The sequence below is a fragment of the Aquarana catesbeiana genome, linkage group LG01, assembly GCF_042186555.1.
Source record: "Aquarana catesbeiana isolate 2022-GZ linkage group LG01, ASM4218655v1, whole genome shotgun sequence".
NCBI classification, from domain to species: Eukaryota; Metazoa; Chordata; class Amphibia; order Anura; family Ranidae; genus Aquarana; species Aquarana catesbeiana.
Window position 1 is genome coordinate 722,070,347 of NC_133324.1, and position 18,889 is coordinate 722,089,235.

Below are 18,889 nucleotides of genomic sequence, written 5' to 3' on the forward strand. Positions count from 1 at the left end.
TTCCAAGCCTCAATGTGGCCACTAATGGTGATAAGTACTAGACCACAGCGAGGCTTGGCTAGTGCAAAGCTCCAGATGTCAATCAATTGCACAACCACCTCCATACCACTTCCGGGTGCACACCTCCTTCTAAGGTTAAACGGCATTAGGAACCCTGCGGATCAAGCCTCCATATGATCCACAGCTGAAACATCTGCGTGGCTCCACTAGGAGCCGTCCCAATGGCAGATAATCAGCCAGAACTAAACTGAATTAATGGAATGCATTCCAAGCCTCGCTCTGAACATCACTCACAGAGACAGATACATGGAAAACAGACCGGATTATAATCTGATCTATTCAATAGTTTAAACTAATAAGTATAATTCAAATTAAACACATATAATATATTTAAATATATAATTCTCTGGGAAATACTGATACATTATAACAGTTAAAAATATTAAAATTAAGCGGTATTTATAAAATCATTAATGTCCCAATCAACATTCATGCCAAATGGCCAATAAGATTTGAGTTCATAGTTTTTGTTTATAGCGCAAAAAATAAAAACCACAGAGGTGATCAAATACCACCAAAAGAAAGCTCTATTTGTGAGAAAAAAGGACATCAATTTTGTTTGGGTACAATGTCGCACGAGCGCGCAATTGTCAGCTAAATCGACACTGTGCCAAATCGCAAAAAATGCTCTGGTCAGGAAGGGGGTAAATCCTTCCGGGTTGAAGTGATTAATATCATCCATCTTGATGGGGTTTATCCAACAGCATGGAATTTCTGTCTAAATTAAAGGCTTTCTTTATTTCCACATCATTTGTGACTGCACTATCACCTTTCTCAACAAATCTGTTTAAGAATCTGGGCTTGATGACAAAAGTCAGAAACGTTAATACAATTGCGTTGCAGCCTCAACATTTGACTCCGAGGGACAGATCTCAACCACGCATTGTGGTGACAGCTGTCAGTCGGAATGTATCCATTTTGGTCGGTAGGTTTGAATTTTTTTTACCAATGATCAAAATGGAAAGTGAATGAACAGAAGAGAAATCCAAATCAAATCAATAACGGTAGAATTTTGCTCTAACTTTTGTTCAGAATTCTAAATATATTTTATCAGAGCCTTTTTGATTTTTCCAACATTGAGTCAACTAATTTCATTCAAATCCCTTCAGATTTCATCCAGACCTACCTGAATGGAATTCCAGATGTATTAAACAGGTTTCGTTTGTGTCTAGCACCTGCACATTACAATATGTATGATTTTTCCCAAAAGGAAATCATATTCATAGTTAGAATTTTGGTCATTCAGATAAAAAAAAAAGAAAAGTTTTCCATGCAGCGCTTTAAAATTTTCTCATTACTGTGGTTGAAAATGACCGGTGATTTGGCCCCACTAACCATTAGAAAATTGAAAACATGATCCAAATCAAAATTTTCAAACTACAATGTATGTTCTACTGGTGTATGTAGAAACGTATATAAGATAAAAGGAGAACTCACGGTGACACGCTACTTATGTAACTGCTAATTGGCCCTGGTAGCCAAATACCGTAGGCATTACTAGAAGGATGAAAAGTGAGTCTTGAGTGTGCAGGTGATCAGATGGCTGGAAGCCCTTGAGAATTTAGTAATGATTGGTCTAAAGAAGCTGAGACTAAACAAATAGTTTGCTGGGATAAATGCATCAGCTTTAGAAGCATTTCTGCCAGGGTCAATGGGATTTTTATGTACTTGCAGCATTCTTAAAAAGATAAAACATTGCAGAAATTGGCACGTGTTGCAGAGATGGACTATTTTTTTCCCAGACTTACACTTTTTAAGTTTACTGGCAATAATAACATAATGAACATCCATAAAAACATTGATTCATATATTTTATTCTAATACTGAACCAACCAACCACATCAAATCATATCAAATTGATGCAGACTACTGTGTTTGGCAGTGTTGTAAGGCTATTGTTTGTTTAAAAATGCTTCTCTCTCCATACATAGGAATGCAAAACTAGCTGGAGTAGGTCAAATGCAAGTAAATTGCATCTGAAATTAATTCTGGCATCTAAAATTGATATCAAAAGCAAGCTTTGTGCATTGACAAAGACCCTTATTTTAGTGAACATATCCTCAAACAAAGGTGTCTGCCCTAACACTGTTTACTGTATTTTGCATACACATGCCTAGGTTCACGCTAGTGCTGCTGCATAATCTGCATTTTTCAGGGTGTTTTTGGAGCATGTCTTTTTCCCACACATATTTATGACCGGTTGACAAAATGCATAAAAAAAAACACATGTACATGCACTTTTCATGCGCTCCCTTTGAAGTCTATGGTGCCACAAATGCACTTTGCTGTACCAAAAGAAGCACCTGCACCTTTTTCAAAAATTGCACTGCACCCTGTTGCATTGATCTAAACAGGCACCATAGAGAATAATGTCCTTTCCATTGTTACACATTGCAGCACGATGGCAGATGCAGGAGGCATCGCACTAGGGTGAATGTGGTCTTGGTGTCCACAATATCATTCCTAAAAATGTTGTTATTATTACATTAACAACCAAAGTTAAAAAGAAAAATCGGGTAGCAATAATCATAAAATAAACATATATCATGCATGAGGAAGTCATGTGTCCAGGTGACAAAACACATTGAGTGGTACAAAGGAAGAGGTAAAGAGGCTGATTCACTTGGGACTTGTTTGCATGATATTTGTTTATTTATAATTATTGCGACACCAAAAAAATTTTATTTTATTGTCAATTCACACAAATATCTTGGGCTATGCATTATATTTAGTCAGGGGACAAAAAAAGCACAAATGGCTGGCAGTTCTTTCCCAAAAAATTGCAATCATTGTGACACCATCAAAATGCATAATTTGAACAATAACATAATTTGGCTGTTTGCCCTTCTTGGAGGCATATAAGCTCCATCGTGGGGGAACTTATTGATATGGAGGTGGTGATTCTAAGTTATCTTTCCACAAGTTATTCTGGTATAAAATTTCTACATCTAAGACCCTTTTGGGCGTCATGCCCTGCTCTATCTATTTTTGTTTGTCACACTAAACCTCCTTTTTTAAAGGGATTATGCTATGGGCATTTTTTTCTTTTATGCTTGAACTCCGCATATCGAGACTACTAGAGAAGGATTCATGTATTAAATCAAGAGGGAACATCTGAAGACTGCCACCTGTGATTGACTAAAACATGCTGTATACCTTACGGCAGTAAGGTGAGGGGTTTGCACATACACAGGTGTCATCACAGAAGATTGGTTAGACACCGTTTGTTTGCTGTTTCACGGTGGAGGGATTTACTTTCTATGTGGAAAACCGCTTAGACTGTCGCAGTATATTTTTCAGGATCACATCGCTTAAATCGTATTTTTTACTTATTTTATTTGGATTGCACCCTTCATTGCTTATCCAGCTGTGCACATTGGACTTTGTTTCATTTGTTCAACATTTGTATGATTTATGCCATATGTTTTACAATTAGTCACCATTTATAATTACTTTTGTTTACTCATTTATTTATTCATTTTTTATGGTATCCCCCACTTGGCACTTTATTAATTAGACAGTTTCACTGCACTACTCTTTGTATTAACGTTCACACAGCGCAACCGCATTATTTACCTATTCACCTTTTTTTTCTGTCAAGTTTACCAGGTGCTTGCTGCAGTGTACCCCAGTTCTCAATTTTTTTTGACAGTGCGGGAGTTATTTACCTATATATCTCTTCCACTCCTCCATGTCGACATCACAGAGCTGGTGGATGTTAGAGACCTTGCGCTCCTCCGCCTTCCGTTTGAGGATGCCCCACAGATGCTCAATAGTGTTTAAGTCTGGAGACATGCTTGGCCAGTCCTTCACCTTTACCCTCAGCTTCTATAGCAAGGCAGTGGTTGTCTTGGAGGTGTGTTTGGGGTCGTTATCATTTTGGAATACTGCCCTGCGGCCCAGTCTCCGAAGGGAGGGGATCATGCTCTACTTCGGTATGGTAAAAATTAATATAGTCGCGCTAGTGAAAATAAAGTGGAAACTGTAAACATTAAATATTATTGACATAAATATCTCAATATTAGATACAAGGTTGTGCACCTTTACATCAAAAAGAGCGTGCCAACGTAAATTAGAAAAAAGTCCATAACCAAACAAGCATGGAAGTGAAATAGTGAAATATTAAATGAAAAAAGTCCAAAAGATGAAAACGAATTTCAAAGTGATGAGTGATGCAAATATTCATAAGGTGCCAAGTGCGTTGATGAGACCTCCACCTATGACAAACACTGCCGCTTACCAGGGAGCGATGGTCCCTTGTTACAGGGGACCACGCTAAGCAGATGGCTGTACCCCAGCCCGGGATCTCACAGGCAGGCACCAAATGTCTCAACGTCCAGGGGGATCCTCAGCATCGATCACTGCAAAGTGATGTACTCCCTGGTAACCTTGTTATGATGGTCCTTGTTTGATATTTTCTTGTTATAAGATGACAACACTTTGTTCCTTTCTCCCAATTCCTCTCCTGCGTTATCACCCTTCCAGCAAAGATTATGAGATTTGCTAAAACTGATGCAAGTGGACTTTTTTCATGTAATATTTCACTATTTCACTTCCATGCTTGTTTGGTTATGGACTTTTTTCTAATTTACGTTGGCACGCTCTTTTTGATGTAAAGGTGCACAACCTTGTATCTAATATTGAGATATTTATGTCAATAATATTTAATGTTTACAGTTTCCACTTTATTTTCACTAGCGCGACTATATTCATTTTTACTATTCTGATTGGTGTCGTATAACACTTGATGGTTGCTGCTAATTTTTATTTATTTGTTTTGTGTTAGCGCAGTATTTTTTTACACATCTACTTCAGTATGTCACAGTACATGTTGGCATTCGTGGTTCCCTCAATGACCTGTAGCTCCCCATTGCCAGCAGCACCCATGCAGCCCCAGACCATGACACTCCCATCACCATGCTTGACTGTAGGCAAGACACACTTGTCTTTGTACTCCTCACCTGGTTGCCACCACACACGCTTGACACCATCTGAACCAAATAAATTTATCTTGGTCTCATCAGACCACAAGACATGGTTTCAGTAATCTGTGTCCTTAGTCTGTTTGTCTTCAGCAAACTATTTGTGGGCTTTCTTGTGCATCATCTTTAGAAGAGGCTTCCTTCTGGGACGACAGCCATGCAGACCATTTTGATGCAGTGTGCAGCGTATGATCTGAGTACTGACAGGCTGACCCCCCACCTCTTCAACCTCTGCAGCAATACTGGCAGCACTCATATGTCTATTTTCCTAAAGACAACCTCTGGATATGACTCTGACCATGTGCACTCAACTTCTTTGGTCAACCATTGCGAGGCCTGTCCTGGTGAAACATGTCGGATTTGGCATCACAACAGAGACTCTCTATGCGTCGTGCATGACGTATCTCATCATGCTTGTGCATACGCAGATGATTGCCTGAAGCCAGCGGTGACTATCTCGGCTGAGACAAGTGGACGGTGGCCCAGAGGACCCGACCCTTACACAGTTGCTGATAGCAAACTGCTCATTGGAGCCCCACGGACCCCGCTCAACAAACGGAACATACAGGATGGCACATACAGCCCCCCGGACCGGAGAAAGATAGTACAGGACTGTGATTATATCGCTCCATGAATGGTCGGGTGAGCGGACCATAAGTCCTTTTAATTGCCTCCTTTTACTTTGCCTCCTGCTGTTTGTTACCTCTCAGCCAGTATTAGCCAGCTTCATAACAGCGTCATTGAGCTATTGTTTTTCCAACAGTTAGACCTTGTGAATACATGCCATTTCACTCTGGGAAACTGTATATCTGTGCCTCTGGACTGGACACTAACTGTGGATTATAATCATCTCTCCACACTGGCAGCTATGTTTTGCTACAATCCTAATTAAAGCTGTCTCTGTGGGACTAGCAACCTAACTCAATCAACCACCCTTTAACAGGGGTCTTTTTGTTTAACCACTTGCCGTCTGCGCTATAGCTTAATGATGGCCACAGCGCGGACCTGAATTTTCATATGACGGCCTCCCCTGTGCACACGCAGGCGCGCGCTGTGATCACCGAGTCACTGAGACTTGGGTGATCACCAATCGGTCCCGGCCCCTTACCACATGATCAGCTGTCAGCCAATGACAGCTGATCACATGACGTAAACAAAAGCTCGGTAATCGTTGACAGCATAAACAAAAGCTTGATAATCGCTGACAGCGTGAGGAGAAAAGTAAGCCGATCACCGGCTTATCTGCAAGGGACATCTGTCCCGAAGAGGAAGAGGCAATTATGCCTCATCTGTGCCCACCAGTACCCCCTGCCAGTGCCACCTGCCAGTGCCCACAGTGCCCACCAGTGCCACCTATGAATGCCCATGAGTGCCACCTATCAATGCCCACAAATGCCACCTATCAATGCCCACCAGTGGTGCCAATCAGTGCCACCTAGTAGTGCTGCCTATCAGTGTAACCGATCAGTGCCCATTATTGCCACCCATCAGTGCCCATCACTGCCACCTATCGGTGCCCATCAGTGCCGCCTCATCAGCGTACATAAATGAAGGAGAAAAATTGCCTGTTTGCAAAATTTTATAACAAAATATATAAAAAAAAAAAAAAATTTTAAATTTGTTTTTTTTTTTAAATTTTTTTAACAAAAAATAAAAACCGCAGAGGTGATCAAATACCAAAAGAAAGCTTTATTTGTGGGAAAAAACTGATAAAAAATTCATTTGGATACAGTGTTGTATGACCGCGCAATTGTCATTCAAAATGCATCAGCGCTGAAAGTTGAAAATTGGTCTGGACAGGAGGGGGGTTTAAGTGCCCAGTAAGCAAGTGGTTAAATGGTTTCTAATTAAACCTAGTGACAGGACGGACTTTGTTACGTATGGTGCATGTCACTGAGATCAATAGTCTGATCCATAAATATCTACTCCAATTAACAATAGCCTTGTTATAGGTGTGTGCATGCATGGTTGAAGCGTGATGCAGCTGCTTTTAAATAGACAACGTTGTCTATTTTTAACATGATCTTGGTGTTGGTGGTGGGTAACTGGTCTTGGCCCCTTTTTGTATTAAACATATTTTTCTAATAAAATGTATCCCTTATTAAGCAGCATGGTCCGCCTGTGTCTCTTCTCAGTGGGAATCCTTCCCCTGTAAATTTTCTTTCTCCACACTGTTATACAAGCTATATACTCACTACTTTTCATTGTAGCAAAGTGTAATTTCTTCAGTGTTGTCACATGAAAAGATATAATAAAATATTTACAAAAATGTGTGGGGTGTACTCACTTCTGTGAGATACTGTATATGGCCAATTACCCCTCCCTTATTAGATCACTCACCTGTTTATTGGAATCGTGGAATAAGTCTATGATTTCTTCAATGGGCCGCATCCACGCGGTCAAGATGACCCTGCTCCCAAAACTTCTGTACGCCTTTCGAATCCTACCTGTTCTAATCCACTCACATGTCCTATGTTATTTGCAACTTCACATCCTTAAATTTACCTGGGAATCAACAAGGTTGAGATAAAATCAGGCAGTGTTGTACAAACAGAAGCGTGCAAGTAGTTTGGGAGTCACAAACTTTATGCACTACTATAAAGCTACGCAGATTTCATTGCACCCTTGATACAATTATTGAGGGTCAGCTCCTCTTGGACATATATTGATCTAGTGGATGTGGACCCCGTCCCATTATCATCACTTTAATGGCTGCCTGCCCAATTTCGTCCTAAGCCTTTAAACCCTATTTTGTCTCATTCCCTCATAATATGGGACTCGGTTAAATATTCTGCAGGGCTACTTTAACCTCACCTACCCTTTCTGGAAATCTTCAACTGCTCATGGTTTCCTCCAGGGCTGGATGACCTCCAAAACTTTCAGTGGTGGCGCTCCAAAGGCTTGACAACGGTCCGCTCTCTCCTCATGTGTACACCTTCCAGCAACTTCAGGAGACTTATGAGGCTCCTGACCATACCGCTATATCCAAATTCATCTTTTCCTGGACTTCCTGATTAGAAATTATGATATTTCCTGACCATCAACTGCATTCAAAACCAGGTGCCGTACTCATCCAACTACTCAGGGCTTAGTCTCAATACTTTACTCCTCTTCTCTGGGTGCCTCTAACACTTCAGCCCCCTCTTACTGTGCACAATGGGAGTCAGATTTTTGGTGCCCTTCAATCCCCTGAGGACTGGCCCAAAATGTGGGAGGCCCCTTTCTGCTCCTCCCACAATGTTATAGCCCTAGAGAATTTATTTAAAGTCATGTCTAGATGGTATTACACCCCAGGGAGAATTGCAAAATATCTTCCTACGTACCCAGCGTTGTCTTTTAGGGGCTGTTCTATGCACGGCGACATGAAGCACGTATGCTGGGCATGCCCCAAATTTAAAAGGTTATGGATTCAAGTGTACACTTTGGTCAATATACTCTTTCATTCTAATATACGTAAGGACCCGTGGGAAGCCCTACTTCATAAGTGTGTTTTGGAGTTAATGAAACAAGAGCAAGTCTTGGCAACACACATCTTTATGGCTACTAAACAAATCATTGCGAAGGCGTGGAAAACACCTCTCCTCTCGTTTGAGGAGGTGAAGCGACGGGTGCATGGTACGTTGACAAACTAGAAGCTTACGGCGATACTTGCGGACACTAGGGACAAATTTTTGTAAAATCTGACGTGCCCACCGATGCTGGCCTTGGATTCTCTGGGGCAGGGCTCACTTTCTTCTTTGTGACTCCCTTTTGTCTTTGGTCTTTGACTCTTATTCTCCCTTTAATTCTTTTCTTTCTTTAGTCTTTCTTCTTTATTTCTTACTTTTGGTCATTTACCACCAGGCGCCAGTAAGCGGAGTCTATCAATCGTTCTCTGGTCACATTTTTGGAAGGTCCTCGAGAGGACCCCTGGCTCCCTTTTTATGTACTTCTATAGGTCAATCGCAGGTATTGCATAATCTTTGCTATGTGATGGTTTTTGCAATATTACTTGATTAACGTACTTCTAGGCTTTTGAACATTAGGAATTTTAAGGTTCATTACTTATCTATATACCGATAAGGTACCGACATTTCCCAACCTGGTTAACCTTTGCCTATGTTGGTAGTTAATAACATTATAAAGGACCGTTTTATCTGTGATATGTATGTTATCATTCTCAATCCACTTTTCACCACTGACCTCGCCACTTTTAGTGAGTTTCACTATATTCAATAAAAATAGTGTGAAAGAAATGGGTTCTGGGTGCTATTGGTCACAAGTCATTGAATGTTGCATTTCACAAGTCTAAAAAAATGTAATTATAAGGGTTCATTTACATTTGGGTGGGTTAACAATCATTATGTTGCACATTAACGTATGTTGCATTTAGTCAGTCTATTGAAAATAATGGTCTTGTGTGTTGCCCTTGTGCATTGGGGTGCCTTTCAAAATAAAGGGCACTGCAATGCATGTTATGAACTTTACTGCATTTTGCAGTATTGCGCACATTACCACAACACAAAAGTCCAAAAGGGCCCTACGTCTTACCTGAGCCATGTAGGTTTGGATAGAGTTTTTGTGGCTGTTCCTTGCACTTTTTTTCCCCAGAGACACAACAGGAAATTTCACGCTAAAAAATGCATATGAAAATCTCATGAAAACCTATATCCATTAAAATCAATGAATGCTTTCACACTGCGGCAGTGCACTCGCAGGGCAGTGAATAAACGCCCCTCTCCATTGAAATGAATGGAAAGCTCTTCAAAAGCGCCCGAAAAGCTCTACAAAAGCACGTAAAATGCTCTTCAAAAATGCTGTTTTACTGGCAGTTTAGAAGCACCACAGTGTGAAAGCGGCCTTAGTAATGCCTTGGCTGAGGGGACTATCTTCCAATGATAACATTTTTTTCATTTTAGACCCCTTTCACACTGAGACATTTTTCAGGTGCTTTTGGGCTAAAAATAACGCCTGTAATGCGCCTGAAAAATGCCTCCCCTGTAGTCCAGTGTGAAAGCCAGAGTGCTTTCACACTGGGGCGCTGCGCTGGCAGGACATTAAGAAAAGTCCTGCAAGCAGCATCTGTGGGGCTCCTCCACCGCTCCTGCCCATTGAAATGAATGTGCACCGCTACCGAAGCGCCTGGGGCATTTAACCCTTAGGCCACTAGCGGGGGCTAAAAGCTCTCCGCTATCGGCTGAATAGTGCCGCTAAAATGACGGTAAAGCACCACTAAAACTAGCGGCGTTTTACCGTCAATGCCCGCCCCAGTGTGAAAGCAGCCTTAGGGATACGGTGGTACAGGGGATGTTTAGAGGAGTCATAAGGCTCACTACAGTTGAAAAAACCTGAAACCATGTCTGTGTAAATGTGGCAATGGCTGTAACAATACCAAGTTTTGATACAAATTCAGACCTGAATATAAAACATAAAGAAAAAACGCATTAAAACCGGATTATGGGAATTATCTTCAGAGGAGGCCATAAATGTTTACTGTTCAATCTTTAAAGTCTCCTGTTTATTTCTTTAGCTATGCTATTCCTGGGTGGTGTAACGGAATCCGGATGCGATGGATGGCAATTGGTGCTGATCTGAAACATGTCTATGAGGCAAGTATAATTTCTTGTTTAATTAGATGTTATCCACATACAGTATTTATTATTTGTTAATTAGTTCCAGAATGTTCCCCAACTTTCCAGATACCAGGGGGAGGCACCAGAGAGCTGCCAGGATGAGTCATCCAACTCTGGCCTCTAATAACCCTGACCCAGATTCAATGACTTTAATGGTTTATCCCTGAGCAAAAAAGGGTTTTTCTAGACTCACTTCTAGTAGCACACACTAGAGAGGCTACATTTTGATTCCACTCCACTGTATCCGCCTTTGGGCCTTGCAATACAAGATCTGTTCCAATATTATTGCTGCCATATTTTCCCCATATAGTTGCAAATTATTATCTGATTTGATTACAAAAATGTGAATACTAAAGTATCTTATCAGACATGTCTATGAATGTACAAGAGGAAAGTCAGAAAGCATACATTCGAGGCACCAGCCTAAATCACTATAGCAACAGTCACAGCCGAGCAACAACAGCAACAAACCTGGTCTAGTACAGGTTTTCCTCTGATTAATCTGCCAAGGCTGCTCTCTCCTGCTATCCATGTAGGGTAGGGCACATCTTGGCCTGTTGTAGTTCCCCTGTCTGGTCACTAGGTGTCCCTACAAGTAGCATGTTAGCTGTAACTTTAAAGCGGAGCTCCACACAAAAAGGGAAGTTCCGCTTTAAGCATTCTTCCCCCCCATCTATGCCACATTTGCCATGTCATTTTTTTGGGGGGGGACGAGTATCTTGTTTTGACAGGTACCCACTCCCACATTCGGTCGGACAGCCTAGGCGATCCAACCGGAAGTTCTCCTCTCCCCTTCCCTCCCTGCAATCTTCTGGGACATGTCACAGGTCCCAGAGGAATGCCCAACCATTAGGGAGGTGCAGCGCAACTCGCACATGCGCAGTGTGCACCCAGCTGTGAGGCTGCACGCTGTCACAGTCGGGTGCCCACAGTTATAATGCCGACATTGGGGAGAGGAGGGGGAGAGAATCAAGGGTTTGGGCAGCCACATTGCTGGATCGTGGGACAGGTGAGTGTGTGTTTATTAAAAATCAGCAGCTACACTTTTGGTAGCTGCTGACTTTTAATGAACACAAAAAAGACTGAAACTCCGCTTTAAGTTGCAGCCCTTCCCTAGTAGTGTGACACTATGGGAAATAGATGAGAGATATCTAGCTTGGCGAGGAGCTAGGAGCTGTAGTAGTGGTAGTCACCTGTGTTCCCTGAAGTTGGGCCATAAAGGCTTAGAATGCAGTTGCTTTAGGGAGGCTTTTACCATGGTGCCTCCCCCTTGAGGGGAAGTTGTTGGTGTGACTGAACTTTGCAGTTTGGGACTACTCGTATCCCCCTGTTTTGGGGATGCTAAACTCTGGAACATTCCTTCTGTGTTTATGGGGCTCCTCCTCTCTACTCTGTACTTTGCTATGGACTTGCTATATAGCCAGGCAGCAAGTATACATATTTAATCCTATAGAACAGTGGACTCCAAACTGCAGCCCAAATTTGGAGACATTCACTCCCACTGATGCCAAAAAAAACTTCCATTCCCGCTGGCCACAGTCCGACCCCCCCTGAAATCTGAAGGACAATAAAATGGCTCTTTGTTTAGAAAGTTTGGCGACCCATGCTATAGAGGCTGGAAGTGGGTTGTACCCAATGCCCTTGGGAATACTTAACTTGGGGTCTTCTGGGTTTAGCTCCACATCTCCAAAGTGCACAGGTAACATCTAGGGGAAGTTCCCATTAGTCAGGAATAATGCAGTGTACACACTGGCGCACAACTTTTTTTTGTTTTACTAAACAGTCTTTAGAGAGAGAGTGTCCACTGTGAAAGACCTGTGCCCTGGTCTACTGGGATAAAGTCTTGACATTCCCGAGGATGCCCTTTGTCTTATCTCCCAAACAGTTCTACAGGTTTCCTCCAGCAGGGGAAGCATCCAAATATACAAAGAGATACAAGTAAAGGCGCAAAGCTTAAACCATATATATCCCACAAAATCTATTATCTGACAGTGCAGAGAACACAGTCATAAAACACAGTCTATATGTGCCATGAATAGATTAGATATGGATGGGGAGGTAAAAGTCCAAAGCACTCAGGGCTGCCATCATATGGGAACAGAAACCGGGTTCCAGCACACTGCAAAGACAAGGAGAGAGGCGCCTCTGGGTATAGACGTTTTAAAAGTTTAATAGCACAACATAATTGGTAACTCACATTTAGGAAGTGAATAAAAGGCACATCAGGTTATGGTCCCAACAAAGGGTATGTCCGTCGTGACGATCCTCTTCCTTAGTCCATCATACGGGAGCGCTGTGTGCACTGTAGCCACCGCTGGTGTTGAAAAGCCGGCTGCGGTGGGGAACTTACAACGGGGTGTGAAGCACAGTCAGAGGGATAGCGAGGAAGGGTGACGTCATTGGCTGTGCAACTCGTTTCATGAGCATGCGCGTGCGAGTGTTACGGTAAGCTGCCCTCTCAAGCTGTGTTACCAATTATGTTGTACTATTAAAGTTTTAAAATGTCTACACCCAGAGGCGCCTCTCTCCTTGTCTTTGAAACATCCAAATATGACTGTAGGTTATATCTCTCCTGGCAGTAGCCTGGCTCTTCCCATAGCCTTGACTAGTCAGGCTCTACCTTCCTAGTGTTTATATCAGTTCTGCAACATTGAGAGAGAGGTATGGCCAAAGCTTGTTTGGTCATACTTCTCATATGGGTCACAGGAGTGCAATTACAAGCTGCTCCAGTCTCTGGATGTACCGGGACAATAGTGTCGGGATCCACCCAGATGCCTGATCTGTATTGTACACTATAAATCTAGTAAACTCTTGAAAGACACATTCTACTGTGGACTGCTTTTTCCTCTATTCTAAAAGGGAATGTCACCTGGAAACAGCCCATAGGCATTAGTGTAACAATGGGGTCCATAGGCGGCTGAGCCTAAGATGGTGGTGTGAGGGTTTCCTGGGGGGTGCTGGTTAGGCCAGGCTGGGTCGCCCAGCAGGGTGTTCAAGTGACAAGTATCAGGATCTTGAGTGCAAATACAGCAATGTAAACGGTGACTTTTCTTCAGTGCAATAACACCTCAATGTGAAATGGCCCCTTACCTTACTGCTGTAAGTTAACAGCGTGTATATGAAGCAAATACAGATCCAAGGTCCTACAGTGGATCCCACTAACGACTTCCTATCAACAGCTACGCTGTATTTGCACAAATCACCGTTTACATATATATATATGTATGTATGTATGTATATATATGTATGTATGTATGTATATATATATATATATATATATATATATATATATATATATATATATATATATATATATATATATATATATATTGTTTGCACATTATTTAAATTATCACTTAGAGTGCAGCACCATCTACTAATTTTGTTTATTTTACTTACCTTGGTTATGGATTGACCATTTCGGTGTTTCTTCCCTTTCTCTTTCCTTTGGTAGTGCAGGAATATCTCTGTATTTTTTTTATCCTCTGCTACACAACGCCCACAGATTGGAGTATCTTTGCCTGAACTATCCAAAATATCATCATTGGGAACTTTAATGATGATTTGGCATTGGTGGTGCCATGTAAGATCAGTGTAAAGCATAAACTTCCAAAAAAACAGTGACCTTACCTTGTACTTCTAATAGAATTATGGGAATTCTCTTTTATATGCTGCTTTAATCATGTAGTAATGAATAAATATTCATATTTGTAATACATAATGTGTGAGGGAAATAGTAATAGTTAGTTGAAGATTTTTGTGTGAGGGAAATCTTTATAGATAATTGTAGTTTTTTTAGTTTTTGTGACCTACAGGCACATGGTCATGCTGATGTCTTTTTTTTGTAATTTTTTAGATTCTTCAGAAAAGTAAATACTGGAACTATGTAAGTAATACATGTTTGTAATATGTTCTAGTCTACATACTATAATTTGCAATTATCTGTTTAATTTTAATACAGTATTGATGGGTAATATTGTTGCCACTCACACGTTATCTTTCCATTTCTGTTAGAAGCTGAAATTTGAATCATCCATCATTTTTTATGTGGAGGAATTCCAGCAGTGAGATATGCATAGCTGGTTTACAAAGTCCACATACCTTCTATGATGATGATCATTATTACAATCATTATTTTTTTTCTATTTCTTTTACATTATGGAAGCAGTGAGACTCTATAGCAAAGGGCACAAAGTGAGAACACTCAGATATCTCCCTGCTGTAGGTCATGACTGATAAAAAAAAAAAAATGAGGTGTAGGTGAGTGAAGCTTTCTTTACAGAGAAATACATTTTAGTAAAAATGTATGTGCCTTCCTGGCTAGCCAGCTTGACATTCCATGGAATTATTTGGGCTGTTACTGCACGTTTTTCCAGCAAGGAGAGGTAACCAGACATCATTTTAAACAACCTCTCCCCATAAAACAGCATGGGAACATGTAAAAAAGGCCCAGTAATCATTACTATGCCTGTGGCCTGGGGGTAGGGGGGAGCAGCTTTGGCTTTATACCAAGAATGGATAACGTTAAAATAAATAATATACTGAAAGCAAACCTGTCTCTTCCAAATGTTGTACCAATTATTTAAATCTAAACCTTCATTTAGATATTTTCATGTGCTTAGAAGTGCATTTTCTTGTAGGGTTAGGCAGGTGCATTGTTGTGGGTCAAATAAATGCATTTTTGAATTTGCAGTGGATAGGCTTAATAGACTGACCAAGCCTTGTGAGTGTGTGTTGCCAATGCATCAAAATGCATGTTATATGCATTTTAGGGCACTGTCATTGACACCTATAGGCCTCTCAACATGTCAAAACACAGAAAAGGACAGGTTGTATTTTTCAGAACTTGCTGCAGAATTGAGGTGGGCTCGGACACTATCTTAATTATGGGGAACCACATGCATTTTAGCTCATGTGCATTACAACACAACAGGAAATATAGAAAAAATAAGTATATATTTATATTTAGTATTGTCTTTAACTTGCCTATGTTTATAATACATATCCATTGTCTGTTCTACAACTGTTTCAATGATTGCGGACTACTATGTAACTTATGTTGTAGATGATCAAATGCTTTTGGAGGTTATATACCCATTAAGTTGTATGTTATATTATACAACATGAATAAACAGTGTTTCCCAGTCACTTGACTTCTTTTTGTGCTGCTGTGTGCTTCATATAAAGTCCTACCATTTGCTCTCAATTTTAATCAATGATAGGGATGGAGGCAGTTACCCCTTTGGTTCCTGCATCATTTAAAGTCACAAAGTTCTTTTTCTTTTCTCTTTACAACACAACAGTGTAAATTGGTCCTAAAAAGCAGGCATCAAAATTCTTGTATGCACCTTTAAATCTAGCTATAGCCAGGACTTTCTTTCCACAACAGATTGAATAGGTAAGGCTTAATGTTCTGGTTAGATTTTATTGCTGGTGTCACACTGGGAAATTTTTCCTTACTTTCTGTGCAGTCACCAGAAAATGAAAAATGGAAGAATGGAACCTTCAACTGGAATACAGAAAGCAAGCGTAGAACTTGTTTTTAGTAAAGTGTGAAAGGGTTAAAAATGTTGTCCGTTTATTATTCTTCATCAAATCACCAGTGAGATCTGCACAACGATACATACAGCTCATTTTCCAGTATCCATGCCATAAGTGAGTTATGCATTCCAGTACATACAGTTCACCAACCATTATTCATGTCACTAGTAAGATTTGGACTCCAGCAAACACAGCTAATATTCTAGTATCCAGTGTCTCACATTCCAGTATCCTTGCCATCAATAAGATCTGAGTAGTCTAGTACACACGACTCAGTCCCCACTGTGCTGCAATACTCACATCTAGTCTGGACATGTCACCTGCAGTACTTCTTTTCCTCCACAAGATGGCCTTGGTCTTTTATTTCAACCCCCTTCCTCTGTGGCTAGGCTGTCATGGACCCGCCCCCTGCAGGCAAGGAACATCAGTAGTCTGTGCTCAGAACATAACTGCATGCTGCTTAGCCAAGCTTCACACCTGTACAATCTTTTTAGTGTACATATGATAATCAAGTTAACATTGTTTTCTATGGGTCCTGTTCACATCTATGCAGATTTCTTTAGTTCGTTTTTGGAAGAGGTACAGGCAGTAGTGGCCACTACATTAGGGGAACAGGGGCGCCGCCCCCCAAATCCATGTGCCTGAACCCTAATCTACATGTAGGGTGATGACACAATGATTTCAATGTTTTTTTTTTTAAGCACATGATTAGGGTCTGAGGCTCTAATTGGCTTAAAAAAGGGTGGGCTCGGGGAACAGAGTACTGCACCCTGAGCCCACCCAGTTGTGTGACATTCGCTAATGTCTTCTTGCTTCACCTCCCAGCCAATCAGGAAGCGAGTCCTGAGACCCAATTGATCAGGCAGTCTTAGGCCTCACCGGCAATTGGGTTTCAGGACCCACTTCCTGTTCGGCCTGGAGTTGGAGCAACAGTCCGGCACTTCCAACGACAAGCTAGAGTAAGGGGCAGCCTAATGTAAGGCCACTGATTGCCACCTTCCCATTCGTCTCCCATGGCGGCGGGGAAGGGGGAGCAGGTGGTTGCAGTAGTGCGGGTGAGGGGGACAGGTTTGTTTGCTGCCCCCCCGTCAAAATATTGAGCAACAGCCGCTACTGGTCCTCAGTATCAATGCCTCCAATGAGAAACACATTTTAGCAAACCCATCTAACTATTTATACCACCAGGGTGATCTACATTTTGGCTCCCAAAGCTAACTCCGCAGCTTACCTCTCTGCATCTGTGCTACCAGTGAGCACTTTGGCACTGAAAGTGGCTATATACATGTGTAGGTTTCTTTTGGTTACAGTCTTCAAGCCATCTGAAATTCTGCATTTTTCCTAAATAATACAAAATTGCAGAGGTATATGACACATACATAAAATAACACATGTGTCATCCTTGGCAATATTTCTTATGAACCAATGTAAATTTGCGGATTGTACAGGACGCCAGGAATGGGCCCTGAATGGTAAATATGTGTCACTGTTATTTGGGTTGTGGTCCCTTTAAGGAAAATGATAAAGAGCAGTTTTGGAGTACTTAAGATTAAACCCACCTGAAAGACAGGCCTGGAAGAGTCAGGAAGCAGCCAGCAGGTCAATGAGGTGTTGTGTGGAGCAGGTCAGTGTGTGAGAGGGCTGTTTGACTGCTGACACGCTACTGGACATCTGTGACCCTTTCTGGACCTCTGGAGCAGGCAGGAACTTCAACACCCAGTGGTGGGACAAGTTTAACCACTTGCAGACCGGCTCACACTGATATACATCGGCAGAATGGCTCTCCTGCGCAAACTGATGTACCTGTACGTCAGTCTGTAAAAGCAGGATAGCGAGTGAGCACCCGTGGGTCCCGCGGACTCGATGTCTGGCAGCGGCCCACAATCGTGGCGAGGAGAGGCAGAATGGGGAACTGCCTATGTAAATAAGCATTTCCCTGTTCTGCCTAGTGATATGACAGGGATCTACTGCTCCCAGTGATCGGGAGTAGTGATCTCTGTCCTGTTTCAGTAAGCCCATCCCCCCTACAGTTAGAACACGCTGAGAGAACACACTTAACCCCTTGATCGCCCCCTAGTGTTAACCCCTTCCCTGCACTGATCAATGTAATAATGTCACTGGTCCCCAAAAAGTGTAATTTGGGGTCAGATTTGTCCACCGCACAGTCGCAATCCCGCTAAAAATCGCAGATCGCCTCCATTACCAGTCCCTAAATTGATCCCATAGTTTGTAGACGCGATAACTTTTGCGCAAACCAATCAATATAGGCCTATTGTTTTGTTTTTTTGTTTTTTTTATATATTTTTTTTGGATATGTATTATAGCAGAAATTAAAAAAAAAAAATTTTTTTCCAAAATTGACGCTTTTTTTGTTTATAGCGCAAAAAATAAAAACCTCAGAGGTGATCAAATACCACTAAAAGAAAGCTCTATTTGAGGGAAAAAAAGGATGTCAATTTTGTTTGGGTACAGCGTCGCACGACCGCGCAATTGTCAGTTAAAGCGACGCAGTGCCGTATCGCAAAAAATGCTGTGGTCATTAAGGGGGTAAAACCTTCTGGGACTGAAGTGGTTAACCACTTGACCTCCCGAAGATTTACCCCCCTTAATGACCAAGCCACTTTTTTCCATAAGGCACTGACAATTGTGTGGTCATGCAATGCTGTACCCAAATAAAATTTATGTAATATTTTTCCC

General features: G+C 41.5%; 1 protein-coding gene across 5 annotated transcripts in view; it reads left to right on the forward strand.

The window, feature by feature from the left end:
• IL15 (interleukin 15) overlaps positions 1–18,889 on the forward strand; it is an 88,751-nt gene that overhangs the window by 36,934 nt on the left and 32,928 nt on the right. For all 5 annotated transcript variants that reach the window (XM_073604224.1, XM_073604207.1, XM_073604244.1 and 2 more), the window contains 2 exons: positions 10,552–10,630; positions 14,511–14,540. In XM_073604224.1, the coding sequence (XP_073460325.1) occupies positions 10,552–10,630; positions 14,511–14,540 (109 nt within the window). The remainder of the gene's footprint in view (positions 1–10,551; positions 10,631–14,510; positions 14,541–18,889) is intronic.